The sequence below is a fragment of the Agelaius tricolor genome, unplaced genomic scaffold, assembly GCF_023055355.1.
Source record: "Agelaius tricolor isolate 1412-34295 unplaced genomic scaffold, bAgeTri1.0.p SCAF_69, whole genome shotgun sequence".
Classification (NCBI taxonomy): Eukaryota; Metazoa; Chordata; class Aves; order Passeriformes; family Icteridae; genus Agelaius; species Agelaius tricolor.
In genome coordinates, this window is record NW_027269329.1 from 943,696 (window position 1) to 961,536 (window position 17,841).

The 17,841-nt window shown below is 52.0% G+C and overlaps 5 protein-coding genes across 5 annotated transcripts; 2 read left to right on the forward strand and 3 right to left on the reverse strand.

The window, feature by feature from the left end:
- Positions 1 to 777: 777 nt before the first annotated feature.
- On the reverse strand, positions 778 to 1,572 carry LOC139585054 (feather keratin 1). Its single transcript, XM_071417454.1, has 2 exons — positions 1,487 to 1,572; positions 778 to 1,103 (listed from the first exon to the last, which is right to left on the reverse strand). Exon 2 carries the CDS (start codon positions 1,081 to 1,083, stop codon positions 778 to 780), a length of 306 nt encoding a protein of 101 aa, XP_071273555.1. The 5' UTR covers positions 1,084 to 1,103; positions 1,487 to 1,572.
- Positions 1,573 to 3,990: 2,418 nt separating this feature from the next.
- Positions 3,991 to 4,296, reverse strand: LOC139585056 (feather beta keratin-like). Its single transcript, XM_071417456.1, has one exon. The coding sequence runs from the start codon at positions 4,294 to 4,296 to the stop codon at positions 3,991 to 3,993; it is 306 nt and encodes a 101-aa protein (XP_071273557.1).
- Positions 4,297 to 7,042: 2,746 nt separating this feature from the next.
- LOC139585043 (feather keratin 1-like) lies at positions 7,043 to 7,813 on the reverse strand. Its single transcript, XM_071417442.1, has 2 exons — positions 7,666 to 7,813; positions 7,043 to 7,368 (listed from the first exon to the last, which is right to left on the reverse strand). Exons 1-2 carry the CDS (start codon positions 7,811 to 7,813, stop codon positions 7,043 to 7,045), a joined length of 474 nt encoding a protein of 157 aa, XP_071273543.1.
- Positions 7,814 to 9,253: 1,440 nt separating this feature from the next.
- On the forward strand, positions 9,254 to 9,559 carry LOC139585055 (feather keratin 1). The gene has a single exon (XM_071417455.1). It carries the CDS (start codon positions 9,254 to 9,256, stop codon positions 9,557 to 9,559), a length of 306 nt encoding a protein of 101 aa, XP_071273556.1.
- Positions 9,560 to 14,629: 5,070 nt separating this feature from the next.
- Positions 14,630 to 14,986, forward strand: LOC139585052 (feather beta keratin-like). Its single transcript, XM_071417452.1, has one exon. It carries the CDS (start codon positions 14,630 to 14,632, stop codon positions 14,984 to 14,986), a length of 357 nt encoding a protein of 118 aa, XP_071273553.1.
- Positions 14,987 to 17,841: the final 2,855 nt, after the last annotated feature.

Below are 17,841 nucleotides of genomic sequence, written 5' to 3' on the forward strand. Positions count from 1 at the left end.
CCACTTGATCTTGGAACTTTTTTCCAGCCTTGAGGACTCTGGGATTCCTCCACAAGAGTGACCCATCCTCAGTCCATTTCCACTGTGCCAACACCGGGCACAGGACTCACATTTCTCTTTGCACACCTACCCTGGGTGCCACATGTCACCTCAGCACCTTGGGTTCTCCCTGTGGCCCAGGGTTTGGATGCTGTGCTTGGATGCAGGCAAGGAAAACAACCACTCATAGCTGGAAATGCACAATAAAGGCTTTGTGAAGGTGCCTGTAAATCCGCACAGAAATCTCTTCTGGAAGGTCAATGTTTTGCTGGAACCCAATGTCCAACCTCCCTCCTGAGTCAAATGTCCTCTGGAGCACCTCCTGTGACCAATGACAAGGCCACACTCCCTCCAATCCCACCCAAACCCTCCAGGGCATCACCCCCACTCATGGAGCAGCTTTAGCTGGGGATCCCAAACCAAAAGAACTCCAGGAGACTCCAGTTCCAATGCAGAGTGAACTTTATTGAGTGTGAAGACAGAACCAAAGCAGGAGTGGGCAGGCAGGCCCTGGGCCAGGCTGGCCCAGCAGCAGGGCCGGGCACGGGGCCCTGGCCAGCAGTGGGACAAACGCCTGCCCGGCCCGGGCACAGAGGAAAGCAGGACAAGCAGAAGCCTCAGGTGGGCACCCTCCTTGTCAGGAGGGCAGGAGGGGCCCCGAGGCCTCTGGAAAGGCTGGCCAGCAGCTCCAGGGGACACTTGGCCTGCGGAGGCATTCGCTGGACGCGCGGCCCAGCTCTAGCAGGGCAGGCACCTGCGGCCGCAGTAGCGGCCACCGAGGCCGGAGAGCCCCGAGAGCCCAAAGCCCCCCGAGTTGATGGGCACTCCCTCCTCGCTGAGGATGCTGCCCACGGCGGCGGAGGTGGAGGATCCCACGGCGGTGTTCTGCGGGAAGGAGCTGAGGATGGGCCCAGGCAGGGTGACCACCACGGGCGAGGGCTGGATGACCACGCGGGAGTCCTGGCACTGGCGCACGCAGGGCTCGTTGCAGCTGTTGGCCAGCGGGGTGGGGCCGCAGGGCCGGCACAGGTCGTAGCAGGACATGGCTGGGGCTGGAGGAGAACCTGCAGAAGGCAGGGAAAGCACCCGCGGGCTGTGAGGCGCACAGGGAGATGCTGCTCACAGGAGGAAACACAGCCTGGGCAGAAGGGACAGCCTGGAGAGGGAGCAAGGGAGGAACCCAACAGCCCTGAGCCCAAAGAGTTCCCTGCAAAGAAATCGCAGCATCTCCCACCTCTCCCCAGCAAAAAACAGCCACAAAAACCTGCGGAGAGCAGGATCAAGGAGAAAGACTCTCAGAGAGCACTGCGGAGAGGCAAAGATTCCATTGAGGGTCAAGGCAGAAGAGAGAAGAGGAGAGAAAAGAGAAGAGAAGAGAAGAGAAGAGAAGAGAAGAGAAGAGAAGAGAAGAGAAGAGAAGAGTGAGGCAAAGGCCCTTGCAGCTCACCTGTGTCACAGAGGAGGACAAGGCAGGAGAGGTGGATGAGGGATCCTCACTTGCTCTGCCTTTTATACTGTCCCACACAGCCCCGGGCCTGACGCGCCCCTGCACAGGGAATGTGTTTACCAACAAGCTCATATTTTATGCAAAGCATCCCCAATTAAGTAAACTGGAGGTTGTTTACGCTCCCTTCGAGGCTGCCTTTTCATTTCCCTGTGCAGGACATGCCCATTCAGCCAAACTGGCTCCTTTCAAGTGCCAGCATTAGAGGACAAAATGTTTTTAGGGTATTTTTCAGCCAGAACCAGGCTGATGTTTCAGCCAGCTGGGTGGAGTGGTGCTGTATTTCCAGGTGATGTCAGCATCTTCCCCTCCTGAGGCAGCTCTGAGCCTTTGGAGTGATAAATGCAGTTTTTTTTATTATGAACTCAGGATTAAAGGGCTGGCTTTGGCGGGGACTGGCCGTAGACATTGCTCCCTGTGACTCCAAGGCCTTTCAAGCCTTCTTAGACATCATTTATTCATCAGAGAGACTACATGGGTTGGTTTTGAACTTTTATTGAGATCTCACATTGCCTTTGGAAAAAATTATCTCGTTTCTCCTGCCTTTCACCTCTTTCAGCATCGCCTGGAGGTCTCCGATCAGCAGAACAGGACAGTTCCAGAAGGAAGGACGCTGCTTTCCCAACAAATATTATTTCCTAACAAATATTAGTCAGGGTCATTGTCTTGCAGAAAACACTCCCTAATGAGAACATCTGACTTCAAAACTCTTCCTTCTCCCATTCCTCACGGCCATCCCTCCACTCCTTTTTTCTCCCTGCCTCTGACCAGACCCTACACCCTGTCCCAAGCACTCGGGAATGTTTCCAAGCAGGACACAGGGAGCAGCTGAGGGCTGGCAGTGCCCACAAACCCAGCCTGGGCAGCAGCAGGGGCCAGGATGTCCCCAGAGATGGGCAAGGGAAGGATTCCTCACTCTGAGCTGCATTTCCTGGGGCAAGGGCAGAGCTGGTGTCCCCAGGAGTGGTGACAGCCCTGCCTGGGCACCACCGTGACACCCCTCGGGGCAAATGGGACAAAACTCCTGTCCCAGCGAGGCTGGAGCTCCATCAGAGACAGAAAAATCTTAAATCCCAGAGGTTCCTCATCCAGGAGGATGAAGGGAGCTCTCAGGTTGACAGGAGAAGTTTCTCCAAACAAACACATTCAGGAGAGAACCCCAGGCATGACAGGGCAGATCTAACAGAGAGATTTCCTTCAAAACTCACACACACCATGTTTCCATCTGGGCATTTCCACTTAAATCCCTTCTAGAGGCAAAACACTGGGTGCAACAAAGGCATTTCCAGCCCTCTCTCCTTCTCCCTCACCCAGCCCTCCTCACTGAGGGGCTCCATGAAGCCCTGGGTGTCCCCACCCACCCCAGTCTCTCAGGGGTGTCCTGGGGGTGTTGTCTCCCTTCCCCGGTTCCCATTTTGTCACTCCAATGTCCCCTCCTGGCTCAGGCAAGGACAGGAGGGCATGTCCACAGCAGATAAAGAGACAGAGGAATTTGGCAGGATGGATTTGTTTCAGACACTGAAGCCCCAAATAGGGCAGAGGAGCAGCCTTTGACTGTCACCAGATGGCTGCAGGGCCAGGAACACCCAATTCCCTGGGGAGAAGATGGATCCACAGAATGCAGGAAAACAAAACTGGGCATCACGTTGGCTTTGGCAGTTGGGCACATGTCCCTTCAACTCGTTTGGGACTCCCTCTGCATATAGGGCTGGGGAGAAGGGCTGGAGGAGGGAAGGCAAAGGCCCAGGGGTAGGTGGCAAAACACAACCATGGCCTTGGGCAGGTGGGTGAAACTGGCACAGAAAAATCAGGACGGTGGCTTGACGCATCAGCTGGAAGTTGTCCACCCTCAACCTGGCTCAGATGTCCCCTGGGGCACCTCCTGGTCACCCTGTGCACACTCACACCAGGCCACACACCCTCCACTGCCCCATGGCCCTTCCAGTGACTGCGGCCTTGGAGGTTCTCACCTTGCCCAGGTGTGAGAAAGGTCCATCCATGGCCTTTAACCACCCAAACACCTGCAGGGCATCACCCCCACCCATGGAGCAGCTTGAGCTGGGGATCCCAAAAGGGAAGGAAGTCCAGGAGACTCCAGTTGGAATGCAGAGTGAACTTTATTGAGTGTGAAGACAGAACCAAAGCAGGGGTGGGCAGGCAGGCCTGGCCAGCAGTGGCACACAGGTCTGCCTGGCCTGGGCACGGGGCCAGCGGGAGCAGCAGGACCCCGGGGCCGGGCTGAGCCGGGGCTGAGCCCCTGGGCCAGCAGAGCAGGGCACGGCAGGGCCCGGGGAGGCGCAGGAGAAAGCAGGACAAGCAGAAGCCTCAGGTGGGCACGTTTGCCTCCCGCCTTGGCAGGAGGGGCCCCGAGGCCTCTGGAAAGGCTGGCCAGCAGCTCCAGGGGACACTTGGCCTGGGGAGGCACTCGCTGGACGCGCGGCCCGGCTCTAGCAGGGCAGGCACCTGCGGCCGCAGTAGCGGCCACCGAGGCCGGAGAGCCCCGAGAGCCCAAAGCCCCCCGAGTTGATGGGGACCCCGGACTCGCTGAGGATGCTGCCCACGGCGGCGGAGGTGGAGGATCCCACGGCGGTGTTCTGCGGGAAGGAGCTGAGGATGGGCCCGGGCAGGGTGACCACCACGGGGGACGGCTCGATGATGACCCGGGAGTCCTGGCACTGGCGCACGCAGGGCTCGTTGCAGCTGTTGGCCAGCGGGGTGGGGCCGCAGGGCCGGCACAGGTCGTAGCAGGACATGGCTGGGGCTGGAGGAGAACCTGCAGAAGGCACGGGCAGAACGTCAGGCATGGCCTCAGCAGCAGGAGGAGCAGAGGCCGAGGGAAGGGACGGGGAACAGGGAGGAAGAAAGGATCAGGAGCTCCATCCCCAGGGCCTTCTGCAAAGAGCCCAAGAGCTTCTCCCAGCTCCTCGCAGTGAGCAGAGGCTGGGAGCAGGATCTGGGAGCAAAGTTCTGAGCAGCACAGCAGCAAGGCCAGGGATGGAGGCAGAGACAAAGAGGAGAAGGAGAAGGAGAAGGGGAAGGGGAAGGAGAAGGAGAAGGAGAAGGAGAAGGAGAAGGAGAAGGAGAAGGAGAAGGAGAAGGAGAAGGAGAAGGAGAAGGAGAAGGAGTGAGGCAAAGGCCCTTGCAGCTCACCTGTGTCACCAAGGAGGAGAAGGCAGCAGAAGTCGATGAGGGATCCTCACTTGCTCTGCCTTTTATACTGTCCCACACAGCCCCGGGCCCACAGGCACCCTCGGCACATGGAACGTGTTTACCAAGCTCATATTTTATGCAAAACATCCCCATTAGAGAAATGGGGACACTGCAATGCTGCTTTTTCATTTCCCTGTGCAGGACATGCCCAGTCAGCCTCCCAGGCTCCTTTCAAGTGCCAGCATTAGAGGCCAAAACGTGTCTGGGGGCAGTGCCACGTCAGCAGGGCCGGGTGATGCAGCCACGGTTGGGGACTGTCCTATTTCACCAGGGCACTCCAGGCCCTTTGCCCTCCAGGGCCTCACTTTAGGACTCCCAGAATGGTCAGGGCACTTTTTCTGGCATCCCTAAAATAACAAGCCATGCTTTAAAATGTGTTTTCTGTGTCAGGAGTCACCTCATCTGCTGGGTAACCAAATACTCGAGTCCAGCAGGGCTGGGTGTAAACTTCCCTGCGCCTTGGACACTCTGAAGAACCAGGGATTTCACATCCTGACAAATCCATGTGCTCTTTGCCCTTCCATGCCTTTGTGGAGAGCCCCCAGCATCCTCGAGTCAACAGGAGGATGTTTGAAAAGCAGAAAATCCTCTCCAACACACCCTAACTCTGCTCCCACCAGTTCCACCCAGCAACAAGCGTCCACGTTGGGCCTTTCCCACTGCTCCTTCTCCATCCCCAAATCTCCAAAACCCTTCCGGGAGCCTACACCCGAATGGTGGAAAGAGCCTGCAGAGCTCTCCAAGGAGACATCAAAACACATCAGAAGGACTCATGGTCTGGGAATGTCAGCAGGAAAACACTGGAGGCAAGCAGACAGCAAGATCACGGGCTGCTCTTCCATCCTATCAGCACACTCAGCACACTGGCCTGGCCTCGTCCCGTGGTCAGCACTGAGGGCTTGCCCTTAATGGTCTTTGAGACCTCCATTCCCTGCCCTCCATCCCTGGAATGGTCTCTGACCCCTCCATTCTTCTGCTCCAGGTGGAGTGAAGTCACTTCTTGTGTTTGGACAACGCTCTCAGGCACAGGATGGGATTTTGGGGTGTCAGTGCAGGGCCAGGAGTTGGATTTGATGATTTTTGGGTCCCTTCCAATCTGGATATTCCACGATTCTGTGATTCCCTGAATGACAGGGAGTAGAGGACATGGGAGGAAGCAGGAGCACCTTGTCCTCTTCTGCATCACCACCCACACAATTCAACACGCCAGCAATGTTCTCCCCATGTCCAACGTGTCCCTGTGGCCTCCTGAGCTGTGCCTGCAGCCCTGAGCCCTCCAGGAGGGACAGGAGGGCGCAGGGGATGCTGTGGTGGCAGAAGCGAAGGGTGACAACTCCTTGGGATTCCCTTGCATGAAGGACACTGTAGATGAGATGGTCACAACACGAAGCAACACTCCATTTTCAGAAGGCTTCAAACCTGGTTTTATTATAGCATGAATGCGTTTTTAGACATTCTTACAAAGCTCATAAATTTACTCATTGGTCAGGAAAGACAAAGTGTTTATTGCAATAGGCAGTTGCAGGTTTCTCTTATTTCTCCTTGTTTCTTTCTTGGTTTCCGTGTCAAGGACCTTGGTAGGAAATTCTTTCAGGGGTGAACATGGCTCCTCTTCTCCAACTTCTCTCTGGCTCACAGAAGTCACTGTAAAACCTCTCCCACGGGACACAAGCCATGGAAGGTGTCCCAGGAAATGTTTTCTACTGACTGATGGAACACATGGACCAGGGAGGTTATTATGGGGTGTCCATCCTTGGAGAGATTGAGAAGCCATTGGCATCTAGAGCAACTCCCTCAAGGCTATCCCACCTGAGCAAGGGTTGGGCCACTTAACCTCTGGAAGTGTATTCCAACCCCAAAAACTGTGACTTTGTGACCCCCACCCATGGAGCAGCTTGAGCTGGGGATCCCAAAAGGGAAGGAAGTCCAGGAGACTCCAGTTGGAATGCAGAGTGAACTTTATTGAGTGTGAAGACAGAACCAAAGCAGGGGTGGGCAGGCAGGCCTGGCCAGCAGTGGCACACAGGTCTGCCTGGCCCGGGCACGGGGCCAGCGGGAGCAGCAGGACCCCGGGGCCGGGCTGGGCCGGGGCTGAGCCCCTGGGCCAGCAGAGCAGGGCACGGCAGGGCCCGGGGAGGCGCAGGAGAAAGCAGGACAAGCAGAAGCCTCAGGTGGGCACGTTTGCCTCCTGCCTTGGCAGGAGGGGCCCCGAGGCCTCTGGAAAGGCTGGCCAGCAGCTCCAGGGGACACTTGGCCTGGGGAGGCACTCGCTGGACGCGCGGCCCAGCTCTAGCAGGGCAGGCACCTGCGGCCGCAGTAGCGGCCACCGAGGCCGGAGAGCCCCGAGAGCCCAAAGCCCCCCGAGTTGATGGGGACCCCGGACTCGCTGAGGATGCTGCCCACGGCGGCGGAGGTGGAGGATCCCACGGCGGTGTTCTGGGGGAAGGAGCTGAGGATGGGCCCGGGCAGGGTGACCACCACGGGCGAGGGCTGGATGACCACACGGGAGTCCTGGCACTGGCGCACGCAGGGCTCGTTGCAGCTGTTGGCCAGCGGGGTGGGGCCGCAGGGCCGGCACAGGTCGTAGCAGGACATGGCTGTGGCTGGAGGAGAACCTGCGGAAGGCAGGGAAAGCACCCACGGGCTGTGAGGCGCACAGGGAGATGCTGCTGGGCAGGAGAGAGAGCAGAGAGTGGGCAGAAAGGACAGCCTGGAGAGGGAGATAGAAAGGACAAGGAATTGCAGTCCCCAAGAGGGGCCTAAAAACACAGACAAGACCTTCTCCCACCTCCCTCCAGTGTGGCACAGAGAGTGGAGATGACCACCAACTGTCCCAACAAAACTGAGGCGAAGCCCCAGTGGGAACCAGAAGAGACAGAGGAAAAGAAATGGAAGCAGAGGAAAGCACTCACCTGTGTCACTGAGGAGGAGAAGGCAGGAGAAGTGGATGAGGGATCCTGCACTTGCTCTGCCTTTTATACTGTCCCACACAGCCCCGGGCCCAGGGACAGTCTTTGCACAGGGAATGTGTTTACCAAGCTCATCTCGCATGCAAAACATCCCAATTACAAAAATTAGTGTTTTTATTTTTGCCCTGCAACGCTGCCTTTTCATTTCCCTGTGCTGGACGTGCCCAGTCAGCCTCCCAGGCTCCTTTCAAGTGCCAAGATTAGAGGCCAAAATATTTCCAGGGAATACGATTTGTCAGCAGGGCCAGGTGAAGCAGCCAGGGCTGAGAAGTGTCCCACTGACCATCTGCTGGCAGCCCCTGGCCCTCCAGGGCAGGACTTTGAAGTGCAGAGGCAGCCCCATGTCCCCTGCTGGATATTGGCACCACGGGGCTGGACTGGGGCTGGTCCCTCACCTGAGGGGATTCCTGGGATTGGAAAAGCTCTCCCAGAACATCAAGTCCCACTTGGGATCCATCTCCACTTTGTCACAGAGCCCAGAGCACACAGTGCCATGTCCAGTTTCCCCTTGGACACCTCCAGGGATGGCGACCCCAAACCCCCCTGGGCCACCCCAAGGCCAGAACAGCAGTGCCCAGCCTGGACAGGGACAGACATGAGGGACAGAGCTGACCCTTGCAGGGCAATGGCCAGGCTGGAGCCTGGGGCCCTGAGGAGCCCAGCCCCATCATCAGGAAACACTTTAAAGTCCTGCCCTGGAGGGCCAGGACTGGAATTATTTGGGATGTCGGACACTGCTCAGCACCGGCTGCATCACCCGGCCCTGCTGACGTGGCACTGCCCCCAGACATGTTTTGGCCTCTAATGCTGGCACTTGAAAGGAGCCTGGGAGGCTGACTGGGCATGTCCTGCACAGGGAAATGAAAAAGCAGCATTGCAGTGTCCCCATTTCTCTAATGGGGATGTTTTGCATAAAATATGAGCTTGGTAAACACGTTCCATGTGCCGAGGGTGCCCGTGGGCCCGGGGCAGTGTGGGACAGTATAAAAGGCAGAGCAAGTGAGGATCCCTCATCGACTTCTGCTGCCTTCTCCTCCTTGGTGACACAGGTGAGCTGCAAGGGCCTTTGCCTCACTCCTTCTCCTTCTCTTCTCTTCTCTTCTCTTCTCTTCTCTTCTCTTCTCTTCTCTTCTCTTCTCTTCTCTTCTCTTCTCTTCTCTTCTCTTCTCTTCTCTTCTCTTCTCTTCTCTTCTCTTCTCTTCTCTTTTCTCTTTTCTCTCCTCTTCTCTCTTCTGCCTTGACCCTCAATGGAATCTTTGCCTCTCTGCAGTGCTCTCTGAGAGTCTTTCTCCTTGATCCTGCTCTCCGCAGGTTTTTGTGGCTGTTTTTTGCTGGGGAGAGGTGGGAGATGCTGGGATTTCTTTGCAGGGAACTCTTTGGGCTCAGGGCCGTTGGGTTCCTCCCTTGCTCCCTCTCCAGGCTGTCCTTTCTGCCCAGGCTGTGTTTCCTCCTGTGAGCAGCATCTCCCTGTGCGCCTCACAGCCCGTGGGTGCTTTCCCTGCCTTCTGCAGGTTCTCCTCCAGCCCCAGCCATGTCCTGCTACGACCTGTGCCGGCCCTGCGGCCCCACCCCGCTGGCCAACAGCTGCAACGAGCCCTGCGTGCGCCAGTGCCAGGACTCCCGTGTGGTCATCCAGCCCTCGCCCGTGGTGGTCACCCTGCCCGGGCCCATCCTCAGCTCCTTCCCGCAGAACACCGCCGTGGGATCCTCCACCTCCGCCGCCGTGGGCAGCATCCTCAGCGAGGAGGGAGTGCCCATCAACTCGGGGGGCTTTGGCCTCTCGGGGCTCTCCGGCCTCGGTGGCCGCTACTGCGGCCGCAGGTGCCTGCCCTGCTAGAGCCGGGCCGCGCGTCCAGCGAGTGCCTCCCCAGGCCAAGTGTCCCCTGGAGCTGCTGGCCAGCCTTTCCAGAGGCCTCGGGGCCCCTCCTGCCCTCCTGACAGGGAGGGAAGGAGGGAGGTGCTGTCTGGTCTCGTGGCCAGCCTGTTTCAGCCTTGAAAATCCTGCTTTGGAAGAGTTTCCTTGTCTCTGATTTTGCATTTCACGGTGGTTTGATGCTGTGATTGCCAACAGTCAGTGGAGGGGTTTTATTCAGGAATTAAGGAAAGGTGGAGTCTTGCTTTCTGTCTCTCAGTTGGAATGGTTTCTTTTCCCTTCATAAATATATATTTTCCCTTTGTTTTTGCTGAATGCTACTTGACTGTTTGTCAGTAAACTGATGTTGCATCTGATTTTGAGTTTCGTTGTGGTTTTTCTCTCCTTTTTACCTCCCCTTGGGGCAGAATTATGTGAAAATCTATGCAAGGATTTCACAGAGGAAAATGTGCGTTCAAAAGTCACCACAACTCATCTGATAAAAATAATTTCATTGGTTTTTATACTCTTGAGAAGCACTGAACAGGTCTCAAATCTATTTCTCCTTCTAGGATGTTTTTCCCCAGTTTGTTTATCCCACCTCTGTATTTAAAAGTACAATTGTGGTGTTTAAGCTTGAGAGATTTTAGATCTTGTCCCCTATTTGGCATCTCTGAAACTCTTGAGAATCTGAATGAATATTAATATGGCAGAAGCAACACTTGCCACTGTGGCAACCAAAAAGGATCCAAGAAAAATAAAACCACCAAATAAAATCTATTTGAAAATTAAATAATCCTGGAGCTGAGATATAAATATTTGAGGAGCTCAAGGGAATGTTCTTGACATTCAGGTGTGGAGCCAGTCCAAATGTCCACACAACAGGCAAAAGAGGTGGGGTTTTATATTAAAATGTTTTATGCTTTGTTTAAAGTTTATTAAAAACTATTTACTTGCAAATTTACAAATTTGGGAGGAGAAGAGTTCAGCAAAAAGATGGAATGGAATCCTAAAATATCCTCATTGGAAGGGGATCCAATCCAGCTCCTGGTCCTGCACAGTCACCTCAAAACCCCAAAACATCCCTGGGAGCGCCACCCAAATGCTCCTGGAGCAGCCCCGGTGCCGTGCCCATTCCCTGGAGAGCCTGGGCAGTGTCCAGCACCCTCTGGGGGAGGAATTTTCCAGAAGAATCCAGCCCAAACCTCCCTGGCACGGCTCCAGCCATTCCCTGGTCATGAGGGGCAGAGGAGCTTTGCTGGGGCCCCTTCCCGCCTGCGGCTCGAGGCAGAAACGCCAAAAAAAATGAAAACTGGGGAATGAAAATGTCCCAGACCGAGAGGAGCCTGGGCTGGAAAAGAGGTTTCCATGGGTAAATTTTCCAAACAATTAACCAGAGGGACTGGTGGGATAAGCTGTTCCCTGGGATCCGTGAGGAACCCAAGGGCGGCGGCGTTCCGCGCCGCAGAACAGCTGCAGTTGTACTTATGATCAGAATGATTTTTCTAGTTTTTTTAATATAAAAATGACCTTGTGGTCAGTTAAAGTGACACTCCAGATATGGCACTTGCTGATAAAAATGTTACACATAATGTTTCTGTGCTATCACAATTTTATTATGGTGTGAAATTGATGCAATATCAATTAAAAATATGGGGTTTAAAAGCCAGTTAAAAACTGTTTTTATTGAAACATATGTAAGGCATTTGTATTCTGTATCTACCATCAACAGACTATGTAATCTATTCAATCTATTTAATCCATTTAATCTATTTAAAGTATTCAATCTATTCAATCTATTTAATCTATTTAATCTATTCAATCTATTTTATCTATAATATCTATTTTATCTATTCTATCTATTTTATCTATTCAATCTATTCAATCTATTTTATCTATTCTATCTATTTTATCTTTTAATCCCGCAATGCAAATGGACACGGAGCAGGAGGGGTGGAGGAAGGGAATTTGGGAGAGTGAAGAGTCTGGGAAAGGGGAAATAAACCCCAAAATTTCCCCTTGCTAACCTAAAGGGAAAAAAAAAAGGGAAAAAAGCCACATTCCAGAACCTTCCCAGCCCAGCACAGCAGGGCGGTTGTGCAGGATGTTGAAGTTTTTATTAAATGGAGGCGCTCAGCTCAATTTCAAGCAGAATTTTGTACCTTTGAGGGTCTGATCCATCACCTGCAATGACTGAAATCACTGGAGAAACAATTTCTGAAGAATGTGAACGTGGTTTGGAAGCCATGTCCCCTTTGGATGTTCGGGTGGAAAAATGGGTGTGATAACTCCATAGATATTTTTGACTTTATGGGGATATTGAAGCATCTTTTTTTTTGTTTGGTTTTTTTTTTGCATTAATTAGTTCCCACACATATTTTTGCAAGTGGAACCTTTCCCTGATAAAGGAATTGTCCTGCTTTTGTTTCCCAGTCTAAGTTTAGGCTGGCATTGCGTGAGAAGCATCATCCACCCATTAAAAAATTCTTTCATCTTCCCAAATTATGGGTACTTTTAATTTCTGTTACTTTTAGACCGACTCTAATAATGTCAACCTGAAATTACTTCAAGCACAGTCTAATAAAGACAATTTTTTTTCCAGCTCCTCAGCAATTTGTTCACTTGTGGCCACCTTGGGATCCAAGATCAAATCCAAGAGGAGCCAAAACTCTTTGTGTGCCAAAATTCCCAGTCTGACCCAGTTGCAAACAATTGTCAATTAAAACGTTCACATCTCCTAAAAAAACCTCTGAGGACCTTTCCAAGCTTGGTGAAGCTTTGGGGTGACCTCATTGTGGCCTTCCAGGACCTGAAGGAGCCAACAAGAAACACGGGGAGCGGATTTCCAAAGGGCCTGGAGTGACAGGACAAGGGGGGAAAGTGGTAAAACGGAAAGAGGGGAAATTTAGGTTGGATTTGGGAAGGAATTCTTCCCTGTGGGGGTGGTGAGCCCCTGGCACAGGTGGTTCCAAGGATTTCCCACCTCTGGAAGTGTCCCAGGACAGGTTGGACGAGGCTTGGAGCAGCCTGGGATCATGGGAGGTGTCCCTGCACATGGATTGGCACAGGGTGAGCTTTGAGGTCCCTTCCCACCCAAACCATTCCATGATTCCATGGTTCTGACTGGTGCTTGTGAGCTGAGGTGGAACAGGAGGGGTTTAGAGGTCTCCTTGGCAGAAGAACTGACAAATCAGGATTAAATGTCCCCTTGTTCTTCCAGCTGTGCCTCAAACTGTGTTACCCAGATTTAACGCCATAAAACCACCTGAAATCAATGTGATAAAGTGGCAATTTGTCTCTGAATTCCACAATTCTGGCACTTCCTTCCTTCTGTGGGATTTCAGGGCTGGATGTACTCTTGAGGCAGGGCCTTGCCCAAACCCGGAATTGAGATTTTTCCGGCGCCCTGCTGGAGGCAGAGCTTGGTGAGCATCGCTGGAGACAGGAATTTATTAAGGATTTACACTCATACCCTTAATAAAAGAACGCCTTGGAATGATGAATTATGTATTATAGACATTCTTAGTATTTTTCTTTATGACTAAAGTCAAACGTACGCCGGAGTCTGGATTTTGTTGTGACTGAAAGGTGGCCCTGGAATAAATTTGATCCCTAATTCCCGAGATGAGAGAAACCTGCGGGACGGAATCTGTCTGTCAGAAGATAAGGAGGAAACAAAAACAAAGTAAATAAGCAGTGAGGAAAGGAACATTTAATCAGGTGGAACATTTGACATTCAGGACATACTCGTTGGGAATTAATTCCAGGTACAAAGGCTGTCTGTGGTCCCCAGGCCATCAGGGCTGAGGTATAAAAACCAACTCAGCCCAACTCCTTCCTACCACTTCTCTTTCCTCTTTTGTGAGCAAGGTTAGTTCAAATCCACTTCTCTTTCTCTGTTTGTTGAGTCCTTGCCTTTTAATAATCTGGGGTTTTTTTTCCCCACAGTGTTCTGCTGCTTGCTGGATTCTTTTTTTTGGGGGGGGAGGGAGACTTTTTCTGTTTAAAAAGTTGGGGTTTGATGTTGGAATCGTGGAATTTCTGGAGTCCCAACTTGGCTATAGAGATCCTTGAATTGGTGATAGAAATTTATTCAATCGTGGGGTTTCAGACGTGTTAAGTGACATAGAAAATATTAGAACTAATAAAGATTAATGAATTACATGGGTGGAGTAACTCTGCAAGGGGTTGGAATTCTCGGATCTTTAAACTCCAACTATTTATTAAAACAGAAAATTCAGGAGCTCAGTTGTTGTATTTCAGCAGCATTTTATATCTTGGAGCGTCTTTTCCATCCTGGAATGTCAGCTGAGTCACCAAGTGTGGAAATTTTGTTCCAGAGTGCAAAGGCATCTCCTGGAATGTTGGGGAGTGGGATCAGGGATTGTGGGGCGGAAGGGAAAGAAGGGGAAAAACTGGAGCAGAGCTGAGCGCCCTGTAGAAATCAGAGAATTTTGGTTTTATTGCTGTGGTGTAGATAGAACCCCTGGAATTCCTGCTTCTTCTCACATCCATGGACGAGTTGCCTGGGAAAAAATTCCAAAGACCTCTTCTTCAAGGCTGCTTAATGACGCTGAAATTTGTCATTGAAATTTGTACCTCTTTGTAGGCAAAGCTGGAGCCTTGAAATGAATCCTCCCTTTTCATTTTTCCAGCTGCCTGTGGACCTCTCTCCACAGGTACATTTGTGGTTGGGTTTCACTCCTAATTGCTGCTCCCCCAACGCTCTGGGTGCGTGGAGCTGGGTCTCTCCAGACGTGCAATCAAAATCCTACAATTAAATTAATGACACAGGTTTGTTTCTTTTGTTCTGCTGCCAGTTCTTGCCCAGATCACCGACAGCCCAGAGGACATTTCAGCCTCTGTCTCTCTTTGTTTAAGAGTTTGGTTTCCTCCTCAGCTCCTGGCTCTGTTCCTAAACGGCCCCTTGGAAAGTCTCTGTCCCAATAACCGAACTAAAATGAGTAAATGAACTAAGCTGAGTAAACGCAGGTGTGACGCAGCTCCTGCCTTGCCCTCAGGTGTGCTCCTGTATTCCAGACCTCATCCCCAGCCATGTCCTGCTACGAGCGATGTCCCCCCACCTCCTGCGGCCCCACCCCACTGGCCAACAGCTGCAACGAGCCCTGCGTCCGGCAGTGCCAGGACTCCACTGTGGTCATCCAGCCCTCACCCGTGGTGGTCACCCTGCCCGGGCCCATCCTCAGCTCCTTCCCCCAGAACACCACCGTGGGATCCTCGGCGTCCGCGGCCGTCGGGAGCGCTCTGAGCGCCGAGGGCGTCCCCATCAACTCGGGGGGCAGCTCCTTGGGTTTTGGGGGCTTTGGCTCAGTTCCTGGGCTGGGCAGTGGCTACAGCCGGCCCTACCGGCGCTACAACGCCTCCCGCAGCGGCTTCTACGGGCCCTGCTAAGGAGGGAAGAGAAGACCAGGAATGCTGAGCCCCGACCCGTCCCTGGAGCAGGACTGAGCTCACGGTGTCCAAAGCGGGGTCAGATCCCCATGGCTCTGCCTGAATGGAGTCCATCAGGCCCTGGAATGAGGCCACTGCTCCTGTTTTACTCCTGGGTGTTTCTGGTCCTGTTTGTAGCTCTGCTGCTCGGTGTATTTGGTACTACCCGGTGTAAAGTTTTAAATTTAGGTTGTAGGCAGGACGTGGTTCTCAGGGTGCTCTGGAAGAAGAGCTCTGCCTTGGGAACACGTCCCCCTGAGCTGAGCCTTTCCTCCCACACCAACCCCCGGTGCTTTGCAGGGCTTTAATCCTCTTGTTGGGATTAATAAAATGATGCTTTTATCATAATCTCCTGAGTCTCCTGTTGGTTTTTTCCCTCCCCTCCTGTTCTTATTTGAAACTTTTTCAGTTTCATTTTTTTAGGTGAAATTTATCACTGATTAGCTCATCAATAATTTGGGAGAGTTGGGAATGTGGGGAATGTTCAGCCTGGAGAGTGGAGACCTCAGAGCACCTCCAGGATCTGATTTAGATTTACAACAGCCACAGAAGGCACTAAACCAGTCCATTTTGGGGGAAAAAAAGGGAAGAAATTCTCTTGTTGGGAAGGTTTGGGGCATTCCAATAAACCAGTTATACAAATAATGTCTGCAGCAGGTTGAGCTGTCCCCAGGAGTTAAACTGCTCATGGTTTATGTCCCAGCCTGGCATGAGATGAAAAACCTCCCTCAAAGAGCTTCTTTCATCTCTGGGACCCGGCGTTCATTTCAACCCTTTGTTCCATCACACCCAGGGCTCCAGAGCCAGCACAACACTACAAATTTCAATTCACGCAGTAATTTGTCAACCCTTTGGTGCCTCACCTGTCCCGGGAGCTCCAAAGGCGTTAATTGAGTGTGGGGAGTGCCAAACTCCGCGAGCCGGGGTTGGTGTGTCCTGGTTCTCCATCCAAGGGCTCCCAACCTCTTGGATGAACTCCGGGGGTTAATTAGGGAGCTGGAATCCCTGCCAGGCTGTTAATGAGGCTGTTCCCAAAATGGGATCTCCCCTCCAAGAGCAGAAGTTTCTGTGCCTGGAGGGGAGGATGAGGAGGAAGAAGCGTTCCTGGGTTATCTCAGTTTTACCGATGAAAAGGAAGTGAATTTTCCTTGGGAGGGATCTCTACTAGAAGGAATGGATTTTGTAACATATTGAAAAAGATTCTGGGCTGTTGGATTGTGGAGAGTTTGAGGAGAAGGAGGAGAAAGACTCTCCTTTTCTCCTTTTCTCCTTTTGTAGAAAAACCTTTCTGTAGAACAGACTCTAAAAGGAAGAGAATCTTCTTCTGGCGAAAATAGGAGGAGTTAAAGAATTTTAAGGAGATGAAGATTTGTCTTAATTTTATTTTTTTTAATATAAATGATAAAAAAGTTTAATAAAATAATTAAAGTTTTTGAAGGTGTTTAACTTGAATTAGGAGAAGTCCTTTGAGTTCTCCTGACTCACCGATTTCGATTGAAGTTTTTACCCAGGGGTTGCAGGCGCCCAGATCCCCCACAACCTCGGGGAGCCAAAACTTTGCATATTTGAGCCATTAGCAAGAAATGGCAACTTTGAAGTCCTTTATTCCTCTGAAGTCCAAGCCCAGTCTTTGTACAAAGCCTCCTCATTTGGAGTTAATTCCTATCTTTTGCTGACTTCTCCCCATTCCTGTTTTTTGCATCCTTTTCGCGCAGGAATTTCCAGCAGGGACAAATCGAGCTGTGATAAATGGGGTGAAGACTCGGGTGCAGCTTCTCCTGACTCTGCACAGCCTCTAACCCCCAAAATTTGAATTAATCTCCAACATCCAGCTTCGTGTTTAATTTGTCGTGAAAATTGCTGCACATCCTGGCGACTTCCTGGGATTTCGGGCAGAAACAGGGGTGACTCAGGCATGGAAATGATACTAAAATTTATGTTTGGGTAAAGAAAATGCAGGATTGTGGGCGTTTGGATTGGCTGTGGCTTGGAGAGGGACTTTGGGCAAGGGCAGGGGGTGACAGGACAAGAGGAGGTGGGTCCAGAATGACAGAAAGGGCGTTTAGATGGAAAAAAACCCCACTTTGTGCATGGGGTTTATTGTGACTATTCCTGGCAAATCCTGGCTCCCAGGGGATGGATCAGAACACCCAATTCACCAGCCTGGGTGGCACCAAACCTTGTTCTGTGAGGAAGGTGGAGCTGGAACCCAGGGCAGCGCTAATTGCACTCATCCAATTTGAAACGTAATTAAAATCTGCATTTGAAAGCTTACGCAAAAAACAGGTCTGAAAAACAAACAAAACCCTCCCGTTCTGGGTGTGTTGTTTTGCAGAGGTTCTGGTGAGCAAATAATTTCTACCCTCGAGTGTGAATTAATTTTTGGAGCTGTTTTGTGCTGTTCCCAGCAGAATTCCAGCTGGGAATTCCACGCTACCCCAGCTCCCTGCAGGAATTCTCCGCAGATCCATCCAGGAGTGAGTGACATTAATTTTTGGACAAAACCAGAAATAAAAACAGAAATTGTTGAAGTTTATTAGCCCAGAGTAAGACGCCAAAGCAAACCCCAAACCTGAGTGATTTTAAAGTTGTTCGTGACAGAATCTGAATAAAATTAACAAGGAAATGAGCTCCAGTCGGGTGTGAAAATGGAGGATTTCACATCTCCCTGTGCCTTCAGGGGGGTTCTTCGAGGAGGGGTGAGGTCCCAGGTTCTGCCTACCCCAAAAACCATCTCAGATCACACATCCACAGCTTCATCTGCCTGGGCAGGGCAGTAAATTCCAGCCAGGAACAGGGGGTGGCTGCAAAAACCC